The sequence below is a fragment of the Trichechus manatus genome, unplaced genomic scaffold (genome assembly GCF_000243295.1).
Source record: "Trichechus manatus latirostris isolate Lorelei unplaced genomic scaffold, TriManLat1.0 scaffold00040, whole genome shotgun sequence".
Classification (NCBI taxonomy): Eukaryota; Metazoa; Chordata; class Mammalia; order Sirenia; family Trichechidae; genus Trichechus; species Trichechus manatus.
The window spans coordinates 17,086,238-17,107,838 of NW_004443976.1; the positions used below are offsets into that span (position 1 = coordinate 17,086,238).

Consider the following 21,601-nt stretch of genomic DNA (forward strand, 5'->3'; position numbering starts at 1 on the left):
GTGGCGCGGCGGGTGGCGCGGACAGCCGAGCCGGACACCCGTTCCCGCCGCTATGGTCATCAAAACGGATGAGTTGCCGGCGGCCGCCCCGGCCGACAGCACCCGGGAGCCTGGCTCGCAGGCCGGTGGCAAGGGGCGGCCCGGCGCGGCCGGTGAGCGGGGCCGGGGCCAGCAGGCAGCCGGGCGTGGGGGGCGGGAGGGCTCGGGGCTCTGCGGGGACCGTCTGCTTTCTTCTGCCCCGGGACTGGATACATCTTGCTGGGCTCTCTACCGGGCCGCCCCCACCCTGAAGGTCACCTTCACTGCCGCCCCCGGCATCAGCTCGGGCTTCGCACGTGGGGTCCCGGGGAGGGCGGCCGCGGCGGGCACACGCGCGCCGGATCGCGGGGACACGTGCGCGCACACGCGGTTTCAGAGTGAACAGCCGCCGCAGACGGATGAAATCTGCGGCCCCACCCCCTCCGCGCCCGTGCAAGGGGAGCCCTCCCGGCTGGGGTCACTCTGACACTTGCAGCCCATCCTCCATCAGGCTCCCGTCCGCGTCAGGATCCCAGTCATTCCCTGTGCGCAGGGCTGCAGCCCTGCGTGTGAGGCTCAGCTTGAGACTTCCCGGGCTTGTTCTGTGGAAGGAGCAGGAGTTGGGGTGTGTCTTGTGAGGGGGCTTATTAGGTTCATTCCTTAGAAGAAAGCTTTAAGCCCAGGTTTTCAGGTGTTGGTCTGGTCTGCTTACCTGGGGTTCTGCTTGTGTGTTTGCGGGGGAGGGGGTGGGGTGCCAAGGCAAACTCCTTGGCAGGGTGAGGTGTTTGTGCCAGAACTTGATCATTAACTGCCTTATTGCGAAAAGTGGGTCAGCCCAGACTTGCTGCTTTTAAGGCAAAGGTCATCATTGTGGAGTGGAGCTCTCAGCTCTCCCCCCTGGGCTTGTGTGGTAGTGGCTGTGGGCGTCGCTGCGGCTTGTCTCGGGTGGGTGGGGCCTGCTTCTCTCCATTTTCTCCCGGGCCACTGCTTCTCTTCCCTCCTTCCTGTCTCAGACTCTGGTCCTGGGGCTGGAAGCCCCTTCCCAGCCCCTGAGTTATCTGTCCAAATCTTCATCAGATCCCCAGGGCTGGACTGTGGTCCCTCTCTACCCTGTGTGGTAGTGGGAGTGCAGAACTACCCCTATCCCATTCTCCCCCCAGTTCTACTCCACAGGGAGTTGTCTTATTGTCTTAGCTCATCATCCCCTCCTCAGCTACGCTGACCAGGGCTGGGGCTGACTTGGGAGTCTGGATGGGAACAGTGTTAGGTAGGCTCTCCCACCCTGGGTTGGCTTGCTCTCGGGGTCACAGCAGAGTTACCTTGGGTGAGGAACAGATACTGTGGTAGCTTTGCTGATTGCCTGGACAAGGCCAAGATTTGGGCAGAACAACAGATGTTGACAACTCCAGCTTGCCAAGCTTTGCCCAGCCGTGGTTATGAGTCAGTGGGACTGGCTAGATAAGAAGAGTAGGGACTGGCTGATTTCCCCTCTAGCAAAGAGCCCTGAAGAGATGAAGTGACTTGCCCAAGGTCACATAGCAACCTAGCTGTGGAGAGGAGCATTTGGGTTTCCAGCGCATGGCTAGTGTGCCAAGGCTGCCATGTTGGTTCGGATCACATGCTGAGTGTGGGGACTGAGGAGGGGAGAGGGTCTGTTGGAGCATTTCTGTGAGGGCTTGAGAGAAGCCCCTTCTCACCTGTGTGCTGAGGGGCTCCATCTGGGACAAACTGGGTTAGGGGAAGGGTACAGCTCTTTGGGGGAAACTGGAAGCATAGTAGTGGGTGGGAGCCACATTGGCTCCTTATGTCTTGGGAAGGCTAGTATAGAAAGAGCTAGGACTTGAATTACTGCCAGCCTGGGTCTGTTCACAGACAGAGGGGTCTTCATGGAGACTCCCAGCAGCCTCTCACCCAGACACCAGAGCCCAGGCCCGTGAGCTCAGGACCCAGCTCTGGAAGTCTCCCCCGTCCGCTTGAGGAGATGATCAAGGCCTTTGCAGGGACTAGGGGGGCAAGGGTTTGTAACCTTCTTGGGAAGAAAGCAGCTTTTTGGGGTTAAGAGAACAGACAGGTTTTTCAGGTTCACAGTGGTGTGTCAAGTTCCTTCTGCCTAGGGGAGGGCTCCCTGGAGCTGAGTCCCAGAGGGGGAGGGGGTTGACTGGCTTGGGAGGAGCTTGGGGGCTTATGGGAGCTCCCCAACAGGATCCCAGAGCTCTTCTCTCCAGTAGGGTCTGAGCTGGGTAGCTTGAGGAACACTATCTCCAGATCCTGCAAACCTGCTTCTGGCCTAGGTAGGACTAGAAGGAGGCAAATAGAGGTGCCTACCCCTTTAGAGTCTCCTATAGGCTGCCTGCCTGCCCACATCCCCTTTCTTTGAAGTCCTGGGGGTTCCTGTGATAGGGTGGTGTGACTTTTGGGGCCTTACTTCCTGTTGGAGCCTCACCTGCTGAGGCCTTGACTGGGGCGGGGCTCTTCACCCTCCTCTCTGCTTCCGATCGTGTCCCCGTGCTCCCAGGCCAGGGCAGGGGTATGCCTCATCTCTTCATTCTGACCTGACTAGTTAAGACTTTGAAGTGCAGTGATCTTTGGGCACCCCTTCCCATTCTTCAGAGGACTGCCTGCCTTCTCCCTTTCCCTAAAGCCCAGATCCTCAGGATTCCCCCTGGGATGTGAGAGGAGGGGGTGCCAGCCCAGGGGTGTAGAGGCTTGGGGGGCATCCTGTGGTCTGAGGTAGATCTGGCCCTCCTGCGGCTTTACAGAACTTCAGGAGGAGGAAGGGGCCGCTGCTTGGCTGGTGGGGGCTGCATCCTGGCCCAGGGGGTGGGGAGAGTGGACTGTGCCCAGTGGGAGTGGCACTCAGAGGCATGGGTTTGGACATCTGACAAACCGGGTTTTTTCCTGACCACATAGCTGCCTGTTGCTCTGTCCTTGGGCGGCTTGCTCACTAGCCTCCCAGAGCTTTGGTTTCCTTGATTGAGGTGGGATGGTTGAGACCTGCTTGGGCTCAGCCTAGAGTGAGTGTTGGCTCTGTGGTAACCGGAACGGAACTGACTATCAGCTCTACTGGTGGGGGCGGGGGGGGGAGCCTTGCAGGCGACCTCACCCCACCCCCTTCTCCACAGGGTTAGGGGTATTTGGGGAGTGGGGTTGGGAGAGGGTCTCCCTGTCCTGGGCCTGTGTGAGGCTGAGAGCCCTTTGTGGGGCTATGGAGAGGCTGTCAGTGCCCAGCTGCCTGGGTCCCTGAGACTAGATGAGGGGAGGGTGCCTGGAGTGCATGCCTGGCTCCCCGCCCCCACCCTGGTTAGTATGGATGCTGGAGCCGTCCTGACTGGGCCCTGGCAACGAGTCAGAGCCGTGGGGAGGCCCTGGGAAGGCGCCCTGGCGAGGCTGGGCATGCTCCTCTCCACAGCCAGACGGCCTTCGGCCTCTCGCTGCCAGCTCTCTTTTCCCCAGGGGAGAGACTTGGTTTTCTCCTGGCAACGCAGGGGCTGCTGGGAAGGGAAGAAGGAGCCTGCCAGCTTCTTGGTGGAGCTGGAGGCCTGGGGCACGGGTGCAGTTGTCCTCTGAGAGACTGGGGGCCCATCCCCTCCACCAACCAGAACCAGTGACTCAGGAAGGGGATAGGCGCCAGGTCACCTGTGGGGGGCACCGTGAGCCAGAGGCCTGAGCCAGCTGCTTGACCCAGGAGGCATACAGGCACTCGGTGTCTGCGACTGGTGGACGAGGGTGGCTACCTCATGGCTTGGGCCTGGGTCTGCGCCGGCTGTTGCCGGCAGCTGGCTGAAGCAGTCCTGCCCACCCCTGCTGGGATTGGGGCCGAGGAGAGGACCCCTTTGCTGCACCCTGCCCCTACCAGCCAATCCCCTGGGCCCTCAGTCCTGAGAGGCCCAGGTACCCCAAATGCTGGATTCTTCTGCCCCTCCAGTGGCTTCGCCAACAGTGACTCCCTTCTTGTGGGGGACGGGGAGGTGGGTCTGAGCGGTGGTCGCAGCTCCCGCTGGGATCCTGGAGCCACTGGGGCCTTCTGGCCCACAGCCGTCCTTCTGGCCGACCTTGAGCAGGATGCGAGGCAGGGGGAGTGTGTCCTTCCTGGGGCCGCCCCGGCAGGCCTGGCCCCACTGAAACACGAAGCCAGCCTGCACGCCAGTCCTGGGCCGACCAGCTGCATGGAGGCAAAGGTAGTGGCAGAGGCTGGAACGAGGGACACAGGCAGTGTCGGGCCTGAGCCGGAGAGCTGGCTTCCTCCCCACCGTGGCAGACCTGAGGCCCCCGAGCCAAGGAGAGGGCAGCTGTCAGCTGAACCAGGTGGGCTGTGGGGCAGCAAGTACTGGCTGGCCTCTTGCTAGGAGGTCATTTGGCCTTCATCCAGTGGTGGGGAAACCTTCAGGGTTCCGTGGAGGAGGGAGGAGGGCAGGACAGGTTGTCCTGGGGGAGTGGAGACCCCTGGGGAACCAGCCACATTCCTGTGAAATCAGATAAGGGACTGGGTACCTCTAGGGTGGGAACTTTGGGTTCTTCAGAGGCACCTTCTGGGCAGGCTTCCTAGGCTGGGGAAGAGAGAGTGGGAGCTGTGGGCATCCTGGTCTTGCCCCCTTCCCCATGTCCTATTAGGCCCAGATTCCCAAGGGGGCACAGGTTGCCTCTCTGGGCCCAGGTCTCTTGACTTCCCATGAACCTAATCCTGACTGGCTCACTTCTGGGCTCGCAGAGGCCAAAACTGCCCCCTGTCAGATCGAGTGGGTTTCTTCCAGCATCTTCTCTCATCCCTGGGGTTTGCCAGCCACAAAGCCTGTATACTCAGGGAGTCCACTGGGGAAGTTCCTCTTTACACCTGCCATGCCTCTTGTTTGAAAGCTGACCAACAACCAGCCTTCTTCCCATCCTTGTCTCTCTCTGCTTTGTCATTAGCCAGACAAGTCCTCGCCTTCTGCTGGCTTGTGGTTGCCCTTCCTGGGGCTGTGGAGTCGTGGGAAGGGAGAGTACCAGTCCATCATTGTGGTTCTTGGGAGTTGAACAGTTGAAGGCCCACAGTGGCCAGGGTTTAGGGCAGTGAGTGGTGTGTGGTAGTACAGAGCCTGGATTGGGAATCTGGGGTCCAGTCTGGTTCTGTGACTTTGGCAAAGCTCTTCACCTTTCTAGGTGTCATGCACGCTTATTTGGCACAAAGGAGGGGATACTACGAGCTCCCAGAGGTCCTGTTTATCACTAAGCTGAGACAGAGGGAATGGCTTCTCTTTCGCGCAGTCTCCCTGGGCGAGCCCTTCTGGCCTGGGCTTCTCTTCTTCCTTGGGGCCCCTGCTCCACATTCTGGTGGGCCTGGGCAGGAACTGCACTGCTCTGGAGAATCCACCCCACTTCTACTCCTGACATTTGGGTAGGGATGGGGAGGTGGGGTGGGAGGAGGTCTGGATGGGATGGACAGGGATCCAGAGCAGAGCTGGAGGCTTTGGTGAGCTGATATGTCGGGAAGGGAATCCAGACCCTTCTTGGAGCTCCAAGACAAGCCAAGGGGGCTAGTTTGGTGACGGGCAGACCCTGGTGGCACCACCCCTGCTTGCCAAGTGGGCTGCTCAGGCAGGCCTGTGTTTTGCTGGAGGGCTCTGTGAGGAAGCCCTCAGCTCCCTGGGCAGGGAGGGGGCTGTCCTTTGTTATTCTTGGTGCCTGGCTAGAAATGGAAGGTCTTGTTACCTGCTCCCACCTGTTCACAAGTATTTGACTTAGCTGCAGGTTTGTGGTGATTAATTTATTAATTCAGTGCCCTTTTGTTGAGCCTGTGCAAGACAGAGGGAGGAAGATACAGCTGCCGGTGTGAACCACCACCCAAGTGCAGCAGGACAAGTGCCCCTGGAAGGCTGGTGCTATGTTTTCTGAAAATGATGTGTATGTGTGGGGGTGGAATGAGGCAATAATTCCGCAGTCGGGGGTCTTCTGGGCAGGCTTCAGAGAAGAGGATTTATTTCAACTAGGCTTTGAAGGATGAGTAGGAATTTGCCAGATGGAATGGTGTATCAGGCAGCAAGGGCATTGTAAACCAAAGCAGAGGTGGGAGGGAAAGTGGTGGCCTGTTTTCAGGTGTCTGAGTAGCTTGGTGTAGCTAGACCTTGGCAAGGGGAGCTGCAGGAGCCCAGGCTGGCTTTTGGTTGGTGCCTAAGAGTGCTGGCCTAGGGAGTTTGTGTCTGTTGAAGAGTGGGGAGTATCAGAAGAGCTCCATGTAGGGTGTGGCTCAGATAGGAGGGGTGGCCCGAAGGCTGGTGCCCTGGAGGAGGAAGAGGTGGCCTGCCCCAGCACCACAGAGGCCAGCTTCCTAGGATCCATTTGGAGATTTGGTTTGGGTGCATAGATAGGGGGTGGGGTTGTTCACAGAGCAGGGGCCAGTTTGTGGAGGAAGATCAACCCCATCCAGACATGAGGCATCTTTGGTGATGCCTTAAGGGACGACCACATGTTATGCCTGGGAGGCAGTTGGAGAACTTTGTCTGAAGCTTGAGTGAGGTCCGGATTGGCAGTGTGAGGTATGAGGGTGTTGGACGCCACAGGGGAGGCTAAGGAGATAATGAGGAGTGGTCGGGGCCCAGGGACACGCTCAGCGCCTCAAGATGGAAGAGGATGGAGCCGAAGAGGGAGGAAGCAGTGTTAGCATCTGTCTCAGTGATCTAGTGCTGCCCTAACAGAAACAGCATAAATGGGTGGCTTTAACAAGCAGAAATTTACTTTCTCACAGATTGGGAGGCCAGAAGTCCACGTTCTGGATACTGGCTTGAGGGGCAGGCTTTCTGTCTCTGTTGGCTCTGGAGGAAGGTCCTTGTCTCTGAGCTTCTGTTTCTGGGCACTCTTCATGTGGCTTGGCATCTCTCCTCTCCCATGTGTGCTCTGCTGTATTGCTTGTTTAATCTCTTTTATATTTCAAAAGAGATTGACTCAAGACATATCCCACGCTAATCATTAACATAACAAAGACAACCCATTCCCAAATGGGATTATAACCACAGGCATAGAGGTTAGGATCTACACATAATTTGGGGGGATATAATTCAATCCATAACGTCCCACCAAAATTCATGTTCTTGCCATATGCAAAACATTCACCCCATCACATCATCGCAGAAGTCATAAATCAGCTCCACTTCCAAAATCTCATCTTCTGAACCATCTGTGGATGAGACTTCAGCAGTATTCCATCCTGGGGCAAAATTCCTCTGCATCTGTGAACCTGTGAAATCTAGAATACAAGTTATCTGCTTCCAAAGTACAATGGTGGGACAGGCGTAAGGTAGACATCTCCATTACAAATGGAAGAAATTGGAGGGAAAGAAGGGATAACAGACACGAAACCCATTGCCCTCGAGTCATTTCCGACTCATAGTGACCCTATAGGACAAAGTAAAACTGCCCCATAGGGTTTCCAAGGAGCGCCTGGTGGATTCAAACTGCTGACCTTTTTTTTGGTTAGCAGCCGAACTCTCAACCACTATGCCACCAGGGTTTCCAACAGACATCAAGGAAGTCCAAAAGCCAGCAGAACAAATTACATTAGCTCTCAAGGCTCAAAAATAATCCTGTTTTTTGGGACCATCTGGGCAGTGGCCCTGCCCTCCAGACTCTGGGTGTTAGCCACGCCCTCTGGATTCTGGGTGGAGGCCCCTCAGCCCGGGGCTTCAGTTTGCCTTCGGAGCCCACTGGGACAGCAACTGTACTCCCTTTGCTTTGGGCAGCCCCATTTTCCTAGTCATCTGAGTGGCGACCCTGCCCCCTCGGCTCCCCCAGGCTCTGTTCTGCTGCCCCTTGGGCATGGCAGCCCCGCCCTCTCAGCTTTGGGCGGAGGCCCCATTCCCCTGGCACACCTTAGTGGCAGCACCAGACTCCGAAACTGAGTTGGTGAAGCTCCGACTCTGAAACCAAGAAGGCCCTGCTCCCCATGCTCCCTTCCAACAGTTGTGCTGAACTCCAAGTTGCTCCAGGGATAGTCCTTTTCTTTCTTGGAGGACAACAGATGTACCTCCTTTGGCCTGTTTCCTGCCTGTAGAATTCCAAGAGACATATAGCATTCTCTCCTTTCCTCCTTTCTCTGTCCCCTTCAGTCTAAGCTGATGAGTTTTCTGCTGTGGGAATTGGTTAGATGCGTCAGTTACAGGCTTAATCTCCTTAACAAAAGATTCTATAGCCATGTCCTTGGTGAACATCCTAGGACATGCGTCCTTAGTTTGTACAACAGAACTTTCCCAATCTTTAAGTTTTGTGTTCATTTTGCACAGTTCATTTTTAAGTCCATCTCTTTCCTCTCCCGTTTTATCATAAGCGGCGAGGGGAAACCACACAGACCCTTTAAGATTTGCTTAGAAGTCTCAGCCAGGTATCTAAGTTCATCACTTATAAATTCTATCTTCCACCAAACATCTGAACATAATTCAGACAAGTTCTTTGCCACTGCATAAAGGGCGTCGCCCTTCCTCCATTGTCCAATCACACGTTCATCGTTTTCTTTTAAAGCCTCGCCAGAAGCACATTTAACATCCACATTTCTAGCAACATTCTGTTGCTGGCTCCGTATGTATTCTCTAAGACGATAGAGACTTTCTCTGTAGCTCTCCTCACTTCTGAGTCCTCACCAGCATTGCCTTTGATGTCCATGATTCTACCAACGGTCTCTTCCAAGCAATCTGGGCTTTTACTATTAGGCACCTGAAAACTTTTCCAGTCTCCACCCATTACCCAATTGTAAAACCACTTCCACATTTTAGCTGTCTGTTAGAGCAGCACCCCCACTTTTTGATACCAGATTCTGTCTTAATTATCTAGTGCTGCTATAGCAGAAATACCACAGGTGGATGGCTTTAACAAACATTTATTTTCTCCCAGTTTAGGAGGCTAGAAGTCCAAATTCAGGGTGCCAGCTCTAGAGGAAGTCTTTCTCTGTTGGCTCTGGAGGAAGGTCCTTATCTCTGAGCTTTTCACAGGTGATCTTCATGTGGCTTGGCATCTCTTCATCTCTGCTTCTTTCACTAGAGTGTTTAATCTTTTATATCTCAAAAGAGATTGACTCAAAACACACCCTACACTAATCTTGTCTTATTAACATAACAGAGATAACCCGATCCCAAATGGGATTATAACCACAGGCAGAGAGGTTAGGAATTCTAACACATAATTTTGGGGGGACATAGTTCAGTCCATAACAGTCTTGGTCAGGTAAGAGGAGAAAGTGACTAGTGGCATGGAATCCTGCTGGATGAGCTAAGGCCAGAGAAGACCCAGGGCCCTAAGAATGGTGTCAGTGACCTGGGGAGAGTGGTTTGTGTGGCGTGCTCAGAGGTGGAAGCCAGACTAGGGTGGGCTGAGGAGTGAATGGGGAGGGTGGGCATTGAGGTGGAGGGAAGGGTCTTTTTTGAGGAGCTTGGCTGTGGAAGGGAGGAGGCCATGGCCTGCAGGAGGCCGAGGCTGAGGGGAGGTGTGTGCTGAGGGTGAGGTGGAATTATGTGTCTGAGTTGGGGCCAGGTCTCAGGAGGGCATGCAGACACCATCCTAGAGGGGCACACGCCCACCCAGGTGAGGTGGACGGCCTTACCTGACCAGCTAGGCCTGTCTGACTTAGCTCCTTTCTTGTCACCCCTAGAGCCACCATCAGTCATGCTGTTGAATGGGGACTGCTCAGAGAGCCTGAAGAAGGAGGAGGGTGGGGCGGCCGAGCCACCTCGGGAAAACGGGCTGGATGAGGCTGAGCCAGGAGATGAGGCCACTGGGCAGGAAGTGATTGTCATTCAAGACACGGGCTTTTCTGTGAAGATCCTGGCCCCTGGGATCGAGCCATTCTCCCTGCAGGTGAGATGGGGGTAAGGTGCTGGGGACTAGGGGCGAGGATGAGGCTGGAAAGCCAAGCCTCACCCTTGCGCATCCTGGCCCCATGCTGTCGGCAGCAGACTAGCGTGCCTGTGCCTGGCCCGCGGTCACTCACCTAGCATGGTGGACCTGGGAATCGAGTCCAGGTTCAGGTCACTCCTTTATTGCTGGAGGACAGCTGCCAGCTGGGACTGCCAGCCCTGTTTCGGCAGAGGAGTGGCAGTGGCTGTGGAGTGTTGGGTCCCAGGCTTCCCGGGGCTCCTAGGCTTCTGTGCCCTTAGGTATGTCACTTCTGCAAGTGGCGTGGGTGGTACTGGGTGGTCTCCAAAGGCAGAGCTAACCCAGAGTCTTGTAGGCTGCTAACTCATTGGGGAACCAGGCAAGGCCATCTTATGTCCTCTGGACCCAAATTGGGGCCCCAGAGATTCCCTCCTGGAAGGGAAAAGTCATTTGCCCAGAGGACCTTGGCATTGAGCAAGGGAGAGGCAAGATGGCCATTTCCTCCTTTCCTGTCCTGCCTCCTGCTCTCGATTCAGGACTTGCCCTTGGTCTGCAGGCTCTGTCCTGCACATACGATGTGCCCGGCGTGCACACACGGTGCAGGTGCGCGTGCTATGTGTGGGCAGGGCCTGGTACTTAAAAGCCCAAAAGTGGGGAAATGAGTATTGGGGCCTTTTTTTCTAGGGACCCAGGTCCCGTGGGCTAGGGAGAGGGGCTGTGTCCTTGCTTCCCACCATGTGACCTCTCACCAGGGTGGTTGGGGCCGCCTCCCTGGCAGGTGTCCCCCCAGGAGATGGTGCAGGAGATTCACCAGGTGCTCATGGACCGTGAAGATACGTGCCACCGCACCTGTTTCTCGCTGCACCTGGACGGCAACATGCTGGACCACTTCTCAGAGCTGCGCAGCGTCGAGGGGCTGCAGGAGGGCTCGGTGCTGCGCGTAGTGGAAGGTGGGTCGGGCAATTGGAGGACACATTGGCGGCAGGCCGCTGGGGCCCGTGCATACCAGGCGGCCACTCCCCTCACCCTGTGGTATCTATGTGCTGGTGCGCGGGTGAGGTGGGGCGGAGCCCGGGTCTACTTATCACACAGCCGGCATCTGCTCACCCTCCCCACTTCTGGTCGCAGGTTCCAGGACAGAGTGCAGTTCTAAAACAACCTAGACAGGATTGAGCAAAATCAAATCAGCTAGATCCAATTCTGTAAAGAGAAAAGTTACATCTCAAAACGCAACTAAAAAGCCTCCCAGCTCTCAAGTAGGGTGACAGCTGGTTTGGTTGTAAAACAAGGACTGGAGTCCTCAGAGGTCCCAGAGCATGTCAGCTTATTAAAAGTAAATATGAAAAACACCATTAACCCAAACGTGCCCACAGTTGCTTGATCATGGAACCTCTCTTCTCTCTCAAAGAGCCCCTATTAAAATTCCATGAAACACATATTGGGGCACAGTGTTAAGAGTTTGGGGTTTTGGAATGTCTTGAGGGAATAGGGATAGGGCTTTAGGGGGCCCGGCATCCCTGTAGACTCTGCCCACCACGGCATTAGTAGGTAAAAAGCTGTGGCTTTTTGTGGGCTCCCTGAGGGCTGTGCCCTTTGGCAGAAGGTTCTTTGCAAACAGGGATCCCCGCCCACCAGCAGGCAGGTGGGTGTGTTTTGAAACCAGAACCCAAGCCTGTGTGTTCATAATGGAATTTGAGAATGGAAGCCTAAAGTTGGCAATTAAAACCACCCATGATGGCGCCACTGTGAACTGTTATTCTCTCTGCTAGGTGGGTGGTTCCAGGGTGCGGGGCCCAGCAGCCTGGCCCCTGATTAAGAGCTGCCCTTCCCCATCCCGGCAGAGCCATACACGGTGCGCGAGGCCCGCATCCACGTGCGCCATGTCCGAGACCTGCTCAAGAGCCTGGACCCGTCTGATGCCTTCAATGGGGTTGACTGCAACTCCTTGTCCTTCCTGAGTGTCTTCACTGATGGCGACCTGGGAGGTGCGGGGGGCATCGGCTGGGGTGGTGCAGAGGGACAGGGGGCAAGGAGGCTGGGGAAGGGGCCGGGATCAGGCGAGAGCGAGTTGGCCCCTGGACGGGCCCTGTGCCGACCATCAGCCTCCGGTCCCTCAGACAGCGGGAAGCGGAAGAAGGGCTTGGAGATGGACCCAATCGACTGCACGCCACCCGAGTACATCCTTCCGGGGAGTCGGGAGCGGCCGTTGTGTCCCCTGCAGCCCCAGAACCATGACTGGAAGGTGGGGCTCCTGGGGGAGTGCCAGGGAGCGGGGCCCTGGCGGGGCGGAGCCACCACACTATAAGGCCTAGCCCGCTCATGCTCGGCCACCCCTGCAGCCCTTGCAGTGCCTGAAGGTGCTCACCATGAGCGGCTGGAACCCCCCACCTGGGAACCGCAAGATGCACGGGGACCTCATGTATCTATTTGTGATCACGGCTGAGGACCGGCAAGTCAGCATCACCGCCTCCACACGGGGCTTCTACCTGAACCAGTGAGTTCCTGCTTCTCTACCACAGGCGGTCGCTTGCAGGGCGAGCCAGCCGCCCGCCTGCCTTGCTTAGTGACTCCTCTCCCGCAGGTCCACAGCATATCACTTCAACCCCAAGCCTGCAAGCCCCCGCTTCCTCAGCCATTCCCTGGTGGAGCTGCTCAACCAGATCAGCCCGACCTTTAAAAAAAACTTCGCTGTGCTGCAGAAGAAAAGGTAGTGCCTTTGTCCTGCCTCCGCCCTGTCTCATGTCACATGGGGGAGCAGGCCCAGGAGTCCCCATTTAGAGAGCTGTCAGCCAGAGTAGGTGTCCATTTGCTTTTGTGACTCCAGGGTGGGGTCTCGGTGGGGGAGACACCAGACCAAGGAGGGGCCTCGGAGAAAAGTCTGCCCAGGTCAGGGCTCCGAGTTTGGCGGGATACGCCATATCCCGCCTGCCTGCCACAGGGTCCAGCGCCACCCGTTCGAGAGGATCGCCACCCCGTTCCAGGTGTACAGCTGGACGGCCCCCCAGGCAGAGCATGCCATGGACTGTGTGCGCGCAGAGGACGCCTACACCTCGCGGCTGGGCTACGAGGAACACATTCCTGGACAGGTAGGTGCCTGTGCCCCATCCCTCGGTGGAAGCCCACCAGGGCTTGTGTGCCTCTTTGGGGCTCCATCTGCCGGTCTGTCTGTACTCTTGGGAGTCTGTGGGGCTGTGCTGTCCGTGGGGAGGTGGAGGAAGGCACTGTCCTGGGGCAGAGGCTGGACTGATGTCTCTCCACTGGCCCCTTGACAGACCCGGGACTGGAATGAGGAGCTGCAGACGACGAGGGAGCTGCCCCGCAAGAACCTGCCCGAGCGGCTGCTGCGAGAAAGAGCCATATTCAAGGTGCCCTATCCCCTAGCTGACCGCCCACCATGGCCCTCCTGAACCACCGCTGGCTTTCCTGTGACAGGGGGAAGGGAGCTGGGACCAGTTCAGCCCTGTCTGCTGCCCTGAGGCTGGTCAGGGCCCCTGCGGGGCAGCCTGCTCGCTATTCTGACCTCTGAGACTTGGAGTCCGTGGGAAAGGGTCCTACCTCCAATCTGGGTGAGCGGCAAGGTCCGCTGCAGCCTCCCTCCCTCGCCTGGATACACACCACCTACCACGACCCTTCTGTGCAGGTGCTGCATTTGCATAGCAGTTAAAGCTTGTTTGGGTTTAGCCATTATTAGGGTTTTTACCAAGAGAGACAAATAAGGGGAAAAATGGTTGCATTTTAAGAAGTTATATTTAAAATTTCCCGTAGTCTTATTGCCTGGAGATACTGGTAAGCATAAGTGTTGTCATCTCTTGGGCCCTAGTCTTGGGCCCTAACTTGGCTGGGGTCTGTGTGAAGTGCTTTGGAGGCTTATCTCAGGTAATCCTTTGGCCTGCCTGTAAAGGCTAATACTTGTATCATCACCCTTTTATAGGTGAGAAAAGGGCCGGAGAGGGTCCTTGTCCAAGTTCACCTGCGTATTTGGTGGCTCCCAAATCTGACTTCAAAGCTAACACTCCTTGTTAGTCACTAAGCTGTGCCGTCTCCCTACGTATAAGTGCGTGTTGTTTTTATAAAGGGATTTCTTGCCCTTTTCCAACTCTGAGGGAGCTGAGGAGAGGGTCCCCGGTGGCCTCTGCTAGCTAGGTGAGCTTGGGCAGGCAGAGAAGCTAAGGGTCTGGGGACGGCCTCACACTAGTCCCTCACAGGTACACAGCGACTTCACGGCCGCAGCCACGCGGGGCGCCATGGCAGTCATTGATGGCAACGTGATGGCCATCAACCCCAGCGAGGAGACCAAGATGCAGATGTTCATCTGGAACAACATCTTCTTCAGCCTGGGGTTTGATGTCCGTGACCACTACAAGGACTTTGGTGGGGACGTGGCGGCCTACGTGGCCCCCACCAACGACCTGAACGGCGTGCGCACATATAACGCGGTGGATGTGGAGGGGCTGTACACACTGGGCACGGTGGTGGTGGATTACCGCGGCTACCGTGTCACGGCCCAGTCCATCATCCCTGGCATCCTGGAGCGGGACCAAGAGCAGAGCGTCATCTACGGCTCCATTGACTTTGGCAAGACGGTGGTGTCACACCCGCGATACCTGGAGCTGCTGGAGCGCACGAGCCGGCCCCTCAAGATCCTGCGGCACCGGGTGCTCAACGACCGCGAGGAGGAGGTGGAGCTGTGCTCCTCCGTTGAGTGCAAGGGCATCATCGGCAACGACGGGCGCCACTACATCCTCGACCTGCTGCGCACCTTCCCGCCCGACCTCAACTTCCTGCCCGTGCCCGGCGAGGAGCTGCCTGAGGAGTGCACCCGTGCCGGCTTCCCCCGTGCCCACCGGCACAAGCTCTGCTGCCTGCGCCAGGAGCTGGTCGATGCCTTCGTGGAGCACAGGTGGGGGCCGCCGCCGGGAGCTGTCGTGGGCCTGGGTGGTTCTGGAGCTTGATCCTTGAGGGGAGACACTTTGGCAAGTGAAGAAGAGCTCACCCCGGCCACAGCCCTCATCCGCTGACCTCAAGCTGCCTTGTCCCGAAATCCCAGTGCTTTATGTTTGCACTTCATGGGACAGTCCCAAATGATCAATAATTTTCCCTCTCAAAATGCCAGTGGCATTCCTGTCATGGTTGAAACCCCCGAACTGGGTGGTTAGCTACTCTCCCCTCTCCCGCACACCACCCTGCCATCCTCTGCCTGTCTCCAGAGAACCTTGGTTTCTGCCCTGATCTCCAGGCCGAGTTGCTGGGCTGGCGTGTTGTCCTAGCACATTGGGTATCCCATGCCTGTAGGGTGTCCACCCCGCATTCCTGAGCCCCAGCAGGCTAGTGACCTGGGCCTGCAGTGGGCACGAAGTTGCTGGGCCAGCTGAGCTTGAGGACATGCCCCACCCCACCCCCCCCCGCCCGTCTGCTCCGCTCTAGGTACCTCCTCTTCATGAAGCTGGCAGCCCTGCAGCTGATGCAGCAGAAAGCCAGCAAGATGGAGACCCTCACCTCCCTGGAAAACAGTAGCCCCCTGTCATCAGAGCCCAAGACTGAAGTCTCCCCAGGGCCTGAGGTGGGCAGTGAGGAGGAGAGCGGCAGTGCTAGCGGCCTGGCCAAGGTGAAGGAGCTGGCAGAGACCATTGCCTCGGACGACGGTGCAGGTGGGACTGTGGGGACGCAGGGGCAGAGGGAGCCTCAGTGCCATCCTGGTTCCTTTGCCCCCCAGCAGGGCTGTCCTCTGCAGTCTGGCATGGGCAGCCTTACTGATGGCGGGGTGGGCCGCCTCTCCACAGCAGACCCTCGGAGCCGGGAGGTCATCCGCAATGCCTGCAAGGCCGTCGGCTCCGTCAGTAGCACGGCCTTCGACATTCGCTTCAACCCCGACATCTTCTCACCAGGCAAGTGGTGGGGTCTGGCGGTTGGGGAGCACTGCGGGACAGGGCAGGATGGTGTGGTAGGTGGTCATGGGTCGCTTGGTCCTGTGGGCCCCTCCACCCATCTGAGCACTGCCTTCCACTAGCCCTGAACCAGCCTGTCTTTCCACTCCCCTCCTCCCTTCCTGCCTGGTTCAAGCCTCTCTTCCTTGCTCCCCCAGGGGTCCGCTTCCCCGAGTCCTGTCAGGCGGAAGTTCGGGACCAGAAGCAGCTGTTGAAGGATGCAGCTGCCTTCCTGCTCTCCTGCCAGATCCCGGGCTTGGTGAGGGGCATGGCGGGGCTGCATGGAGGACGCCGGGACAGGGACCGGGAGCTGAGAGCTTTGCAGGGGACTTAGCACCTCATGGCCTCTCAGGCAGCGCGGCCCCGTTTCACAGATGGGGGAGCTGGCCAGAGAGATGATGTGAGGCACCAGGCGGGGACCCGCTCTGCTGTGCTCCGTGTGGGCTGCTGGCCCCAGGGCTCTGGTGCTCTGAGCCCCCGTGTGGCAGGAGGGCCTGGAGCGGAGTCCTGACAGAGGTGGGGCAGGACGGGGGCTGGGGAGAGGTAGGGTGGGTTCCGTCCTCCTCGTTCCCATGGTGTTTGCTCTTGAGCCCCGTAGATGGCAGGTGCTCACCCTGCTAGGTGGTGCCACGCTCAGGTGGTGCACTCGCCAGATCCCCCGCACCCCCGCCCTGTCTCCCCGTGTGCTCAGAAGGGAGCCTGTGCCACCTGCCCATTGGACTCTCTTAGCTCATCCCCTGCAGGTGCTCGCTCACCCTGCTTTCCAGGAGGGAGGGCCTGGAAGTTCCAGGGCTGACCGCCCATACCGAGTTGCAGGGGGTGTGGAAGGCTGGGACAGGCCCTCACACCCTTACTGCTGATTGTCTGCTTCCCTTCTTTCCTGGCCAGGAGCTTGGGTCCTAGTCTCCCTCCTTCCCCAGGGCCCAGGATAGTGTGGCCTCCAGGAAAAGCCAGGGCAGGGAGGAAGGCAGAGGGCCCTGGGCTGGTGGGGCCTGACCTGCTGCAACCCACAGGTGAAGGACTGCATAGACCACGCGGTGCTGCCCATGGACGGGGCCACACTGGCCGAGGTGATGCGTCAGCGCGGCATCAACATGCGCTACCTGGGCAAGGTGCTGGACCTGGTGCTCCGGAGCCCCGCCCGTGACCAGCTGGACCACATCTATGTGAGTGGCGCTCAGTGTGGGCCGTGAGACAGAAGGGGTCAGGAGGGAGGCCTGGGGCCTGACCAAGACTTGCTATTTCGAACCCCTGCAGAAAATTGGCATCGGAGAACTCATCACCCGCTCTGCCAAGCACATCTTCAAGACATACTTACAGGTACTGCCGTCTGCTGTCCTTTCCCCAAGCTCCCATCCTGGCCAGGGCCTCCATGGGTGTTGTGGGCCATTGAGGAAGAAGCCTGTGTTGGGCTGAGGCCCTTGTGACTTCAGGCCAAACCTCCCTTGCAGGGGGTCGAGCTCTCAGGCCTCTCGGCCGCCATCAGCCACTTCCTGAACTGCTTCCTGAGCTCCTACCCCAACCCCGTGGCCCACCTGCCTGCCGACGAGCTGGTCTCCAAGAAGAGGAGCAAGAGGAGGAAAAACCGTCCCCCGGGGGCTGCAGATAACACAGCCTGGGCTGTCGTGACGCCCCAGGAGCTCTGGAAGAACATACGCCAGGAGGCTCAGAACTACTTCGACTTCAGCCTCGAGTGGTGAGGAGCAGGCGCGGGGGCGGGGGGGCAGGAGTGGGGAATGCTGGGACTGGCCAGGGCGGGGGTGTGGGCCTGAACCCTCTGCTCCTGGATGACATAACCGTCCGGTGGTCGCTGGGCAGTGGAATGAGGAGAAATGAAGAGGGGTTAGCTCTCCAGGAACGCAGTTTGAGGAGTAGGGACAGGTTGTCAGTTAAGAGGGTGAGAGTGGCTGGGGTAGGGGCTCCCGGGGCTTGGTGTTCAGGTGGAGATGCTGCCGTTGGGGAAGGGAAGGGCAGAGGTGGGTGCCAACCTGCTTCCCTCCAACCCCCACAGTGAGACCGTAGACCAGGCTGTGGAGACCTACGGCCTGCAGAAGATCACGCTGCTGCGGGAGATCTCTCTGAAAATTGGGGTCCAGGTGGGCACTGTGTCCTGTTTCCCTTCTGGTCCCCAGCCTCTAGCGGGCTCCCCACCTTCTGGCAAGACCCACAGGGCTATTGAGGGTGGTGGGTCTACAGGGGGGGCCGTCCCTCGGCATGCACGGGTAGGGAGTGCACTGGAGCTGGGCCTGAGGCTGCCGGGTTGTGTCCCCAGATCCTGCTGAAGGAATACAGCTTCGACAGCCGCCACAAGCCAGCCTTCACTGAAGAGGACGTGCTCAACATCTTCCCCGTGGTCAAGCACGTCAGCCCCAAGGCCTCGGACGCCTTCCACTTCTTCCAGAGCGGGCAGGCCAAAGTGCAACAGGGTGCGTGGCCCGGTGGGCCGGGTTGGGGCAGGTCTCCTCTTGTCCCTCGCTGACCTGCCACCCTGTGGGCGCCCCACAGGCTTCCTGAAGGAGGGCTGTGAGCTCATCAACGAGGCCTTGAACCTGTTTAACAACGTGTACGGGGCCATGCACGTGGAGATCTGTGCCTGCCTGCGCCTGCTCGCCCGGCTCCACTACATCATGGGAGACTACGCCGAGGTGGGCCTGGAGCACCTCCTGGGCTGCAGCAGCATAGGCCGCGGGGCCTGGCCTGGTGTCAGGGGGGTGGGGGGGAGTGAGGGACCCGGGGCTCTGCCTGAGGGGATTAGAATGCTCAACTTGGGGTTCCCCACAGCTATAGACCAGGGAGATCCTGAGAGGTGCTTGTCCTATCTGGAGAGCTTCCCACCTCCCCAGCCCGTCTGTAAAGTGGGAATGGTGACAGGCCCTCCCTCAGGGACACTGGGAGGGTAGACTCTGAGGCTCCATAGTGGGACGCTTAGCAGCTGCTGGAGAATCTCTGTCGCTGCTTTTAACCATGCTCGGGGTTTTCACCCGGCCATCCCTGGCCCTGGGGCTTCTAGAGGTTGTTCCAGGAGCCTGGGGGGCTTTAGGCTTCCCTACCCCACTTCAGCCAAAGGAACTTTTTGTGTATGTATCTGTACTTAGATATTTTAGTTAACACTTATTTTTTTAGAACAGCATTAGATTTGTATGTGTTTTTCACACAGATTTTTTAGGAAAAAATGGTTTAAGGTCGTGGTGCACAAAGTCTGAGAGAAGGGCCTGGAGGCCGAGGGCTGCAGAGCTTGTGTTGACCCTTCTCCACTGCCTTTGTGCAAAGTAAAGATAGGAAGTGCCGCCAGAGGTGGCAGAGCAGAGGGGCGGGGGCTCTGCTGGACCTGCCCTGGGATTGACCCCACTCGTCTCCCCAGGCCCTGAGCAACCAACAGAAGGCCGTGCTGATGAGCGAGCGCGTGATGGGCATCGAGCACCCCAACACCATCCAGGAATACGTGCGTAGCCCTCCGGGGACAGGGTCTGCGGGGGTGGGGCCTGCAGGTGACCCGGCCTGACCTCAGCCTGCCCTGCAGATGCACCTGGCCCTGTATTGCTTCGCCAGCAGCCAGCTGTCCACAGCCCTGAGCCTGCTGTACCGCGCCCGCTACCTCATGCTGCTCGTGTTCGGGGAAGACCACCCCGAGATGGCATTGCTGGATGTGAGTGCCGGGGCAGGGGGCCGCGGGGACTGGCCTCGGAATCCCAGGGCGCCAGGAGCTGACCAGGGCCCTCCCACCTGCCCCCCAGAACAACATCGGGCTGGTGCTGCATGGAGTGATGGAATACGACCTGTCGTTGCGCTTCCTGGAGAACGCGCTGGCCGTCAGCACCAAGTACCACGGGCCTAAGTCCCTCAAGGTGGCCCTCAGGTGAGGCTGCACTGGCTGGATGGGCGCATTCTGCCCCAACCCTCCTGACTCCCCGGAAGCACTGGGGTTGGGGCGGGAAGGGGTTCAGTGCTGTCCTTAGGAGGAACTTTCTCTCAACTTCTACTCCCTCTCTGATTCCTAGACTTGGTTTGTGTTGTAGATTCCAGGGAGGGATCTAGAGTAGACTCATACCATCTCCCCCCTCAAATTCCTGCCCCACTGCCCCAACCCACTGATGTCCCTCCATTGTCCCGTGCGCGCCCATGCCCCCTTGTAGCCACCACCTTGTTGCCCGGGTCTACGAGAGCAAAGCTGAGTTCCGGTCAGCCCTGCAGCACGAGAAGGAAGGCTACACCATCTACAAGACCCAGGTGGGTGTCAAGCAAATACATAGAAACCAGAGATTCTTAGTGGTTATCATGGGTGGGAGGAATGGACAAAGGAGGAGTTTTTGCGTAGGGGGGACATTGAGTTTATGTTAACGGTGGTGGTGGAATGATTTGGAAAAGAATAGGGAGAATGGTTGCACAGCTTGAAGAATGTAATCGGTGTCACTGAATTGTACCTGTAGAAATCGTTGAGATAGCATACGTTTTGTTAGGTATATTTTCACCACAATGAAATCAAAAAGACTCAGATGGGCTAGGCAGGGCTTGAGGGCGGAGCCAGGCCTACAGGCTCAGGGCAGCCCTGCCCCTTTCCTGCCCGTCCCCCTCGTCCCCCTGTAGCTGGGTGAGGACCATGAGAAAACCAAGGAGAGCTCTGAGTACCTCAAGTGCCTGACCCAGCAGGCCGTGGCCCTGCAGCGCACCATGAACGAGATCTACCGCAACGGCTCCAGCGCCAACATCCCGCCCCTCAAGGTATGTTGCCAAGTGAGCTGAGGGGGGCTTCCACCCGTCAGCCTCCCGGCTCTCACTGGCTCATCTTCCCCGCCACCCCGCAGTTCACAGCCCCCAGCATGGCCAGCGTCTTGGAACAGCTCAACGTCATCAACGGCATCCTCTTCATTCCGCTCAGGTGAGGCCCCCTCCCCGCACCAGCACCCCACGCCTGCAGACACCTTCTGTTTTTTGGTTTCTTTAAACATGTGATAAGTATGACCAGTGATAAGAGGTTCCTTGTGGATCCTTCCAGAGATCCTCTGTGCATAATCGAGCAAGTACATACTTGTAGTCTTCCCTCCTTTTGCACACACATTGTAGCATATGATGCAGTGGGTTTTTGACTTTTTTTTCCTCTTACTTACCAATGTGTCTTAGTGATCTTTCTATCTCAATACTCGAAGAGTGGCTTCTTTCTTTCTCTGGTTGCCTAGTATCCCCGGGTAGGGTTGTGCCTGACCGCCAGACCGCGTGGCTCCAGCGTTGCCGTTACAAACCAGTGGGTTCTGTGCTCCCTCCTGCCAGTGTGGGAAGCGGTGTGGTCAGCAGGGATGTGAGGGTGTTGGCAGTGCACCTACTGCGTGTCCACCCCCTACACCCCCATTCTGCTAGCATACTCTGCTGCAGGAGAGGCAAGGCATGAGGCTTATTTGAAACCGTGTAAATGATGAGGGGGCCTGGCCTAGCTGAAGGGTGGGTGTCAAACGCATGGAGTTCTCCCTTTTTGACCCCTTTGGGGCCTTTCTGCTGTGGGGGAAGCACCTGCTCCCCACCTGTCCCCCACTGAGTAAAGCCCAGAGCCTGATCCTGTCCCAAGGCAAGTGTAACGGGAAAGCCAGTAGGTGGGAGAGGGTCCAGGCCCACTCTGACACCCTACCCTTTACCCCATCCTTCTGCTCAGCCAAAAAGACCTGGAGAACCTGAAGGCCGAGGTGGCGCGGCGGCACCAGCTCCAGGAGGCCAGCAGAAACAGGGATAAGGCCGAGGAGCCCATGGCCACCGAGCCTGAGCCTGCGGGGCCCCTAGAGGAGGCCGGCTCCCAGCCCCCGGTGGCCAAGGACCCTTCTCCAAGCTTGCAGGGGTAG

At 58.0% G+C, this 21,601-nt stretch overlaps 1 protein-coding gene across 1 annotated transcript; it reads left to right on the top strand.

The window, feature by feature from the left end:
- On the top strand, nt 1-21,601 carry CLUH (clustered mitochondria homolog). The gene is made up of 26 exons (XM_004376142.2): nt 1-152; nt 9,629-9,834; nt 10,631-10,802; nt 11,694-11,837; nt 11,970-12,094; nt 12,192-12,346; nt 12,434-12,559; nt 12,791-12,938; nt 13,125-13,217; nt 14,058-14,752; nt 15,277-15,500; nt 15,636-15,737; nt 15,935-16,035; nt 16,790-16,942; nt 17,034-17,096; nt 17,228-17,472; nt 17,788-17,872; nt 18,049-18,202; nt 18,282-18,421; nt 19,138-19,218; nt 19,297-19,422; nt 19,511-19,632; nt 19,910-20,003; nt 20,361-20,495; nt 20,579-20,652; nt 21,418-21,601. Exons 1-26 carry the CDS (start codon nt 53-55, stop codon nt 21,599-21,601), a joined length of 4,047 nt encoding a protein of 1,348 aa, XP_004376199.2. The 5' UTR covers nt 1-52.

What these genes read in the sequence shown, in the direction of transcription:
- CLUH (XM_004376142.2), top strand. Translation starts at nt 53, where the DNA reads ATGGTCATCAAAACGGATGAGTTGCCGGCGGCCGCCCCGGCCGACAGC. An exon ending in CGGGGCTTCTACCTGAACCA is followed by an intron (nt 12,347 to 12,433) that starts GTGAGTTCCTGC and finishes CCTCTCCCGCAG; the next exon opens with GTCCACAGCATATCACTTCA. An exon ending in CCGAGATGGCATTGCTGGAT is followed by an intron (nt 19,423 to 19,510) that starts GTGAGTGCCGGG and finishes CCTGCCCCCCAG; the next exon opens with AACAACATCGGGCTGGTGCT.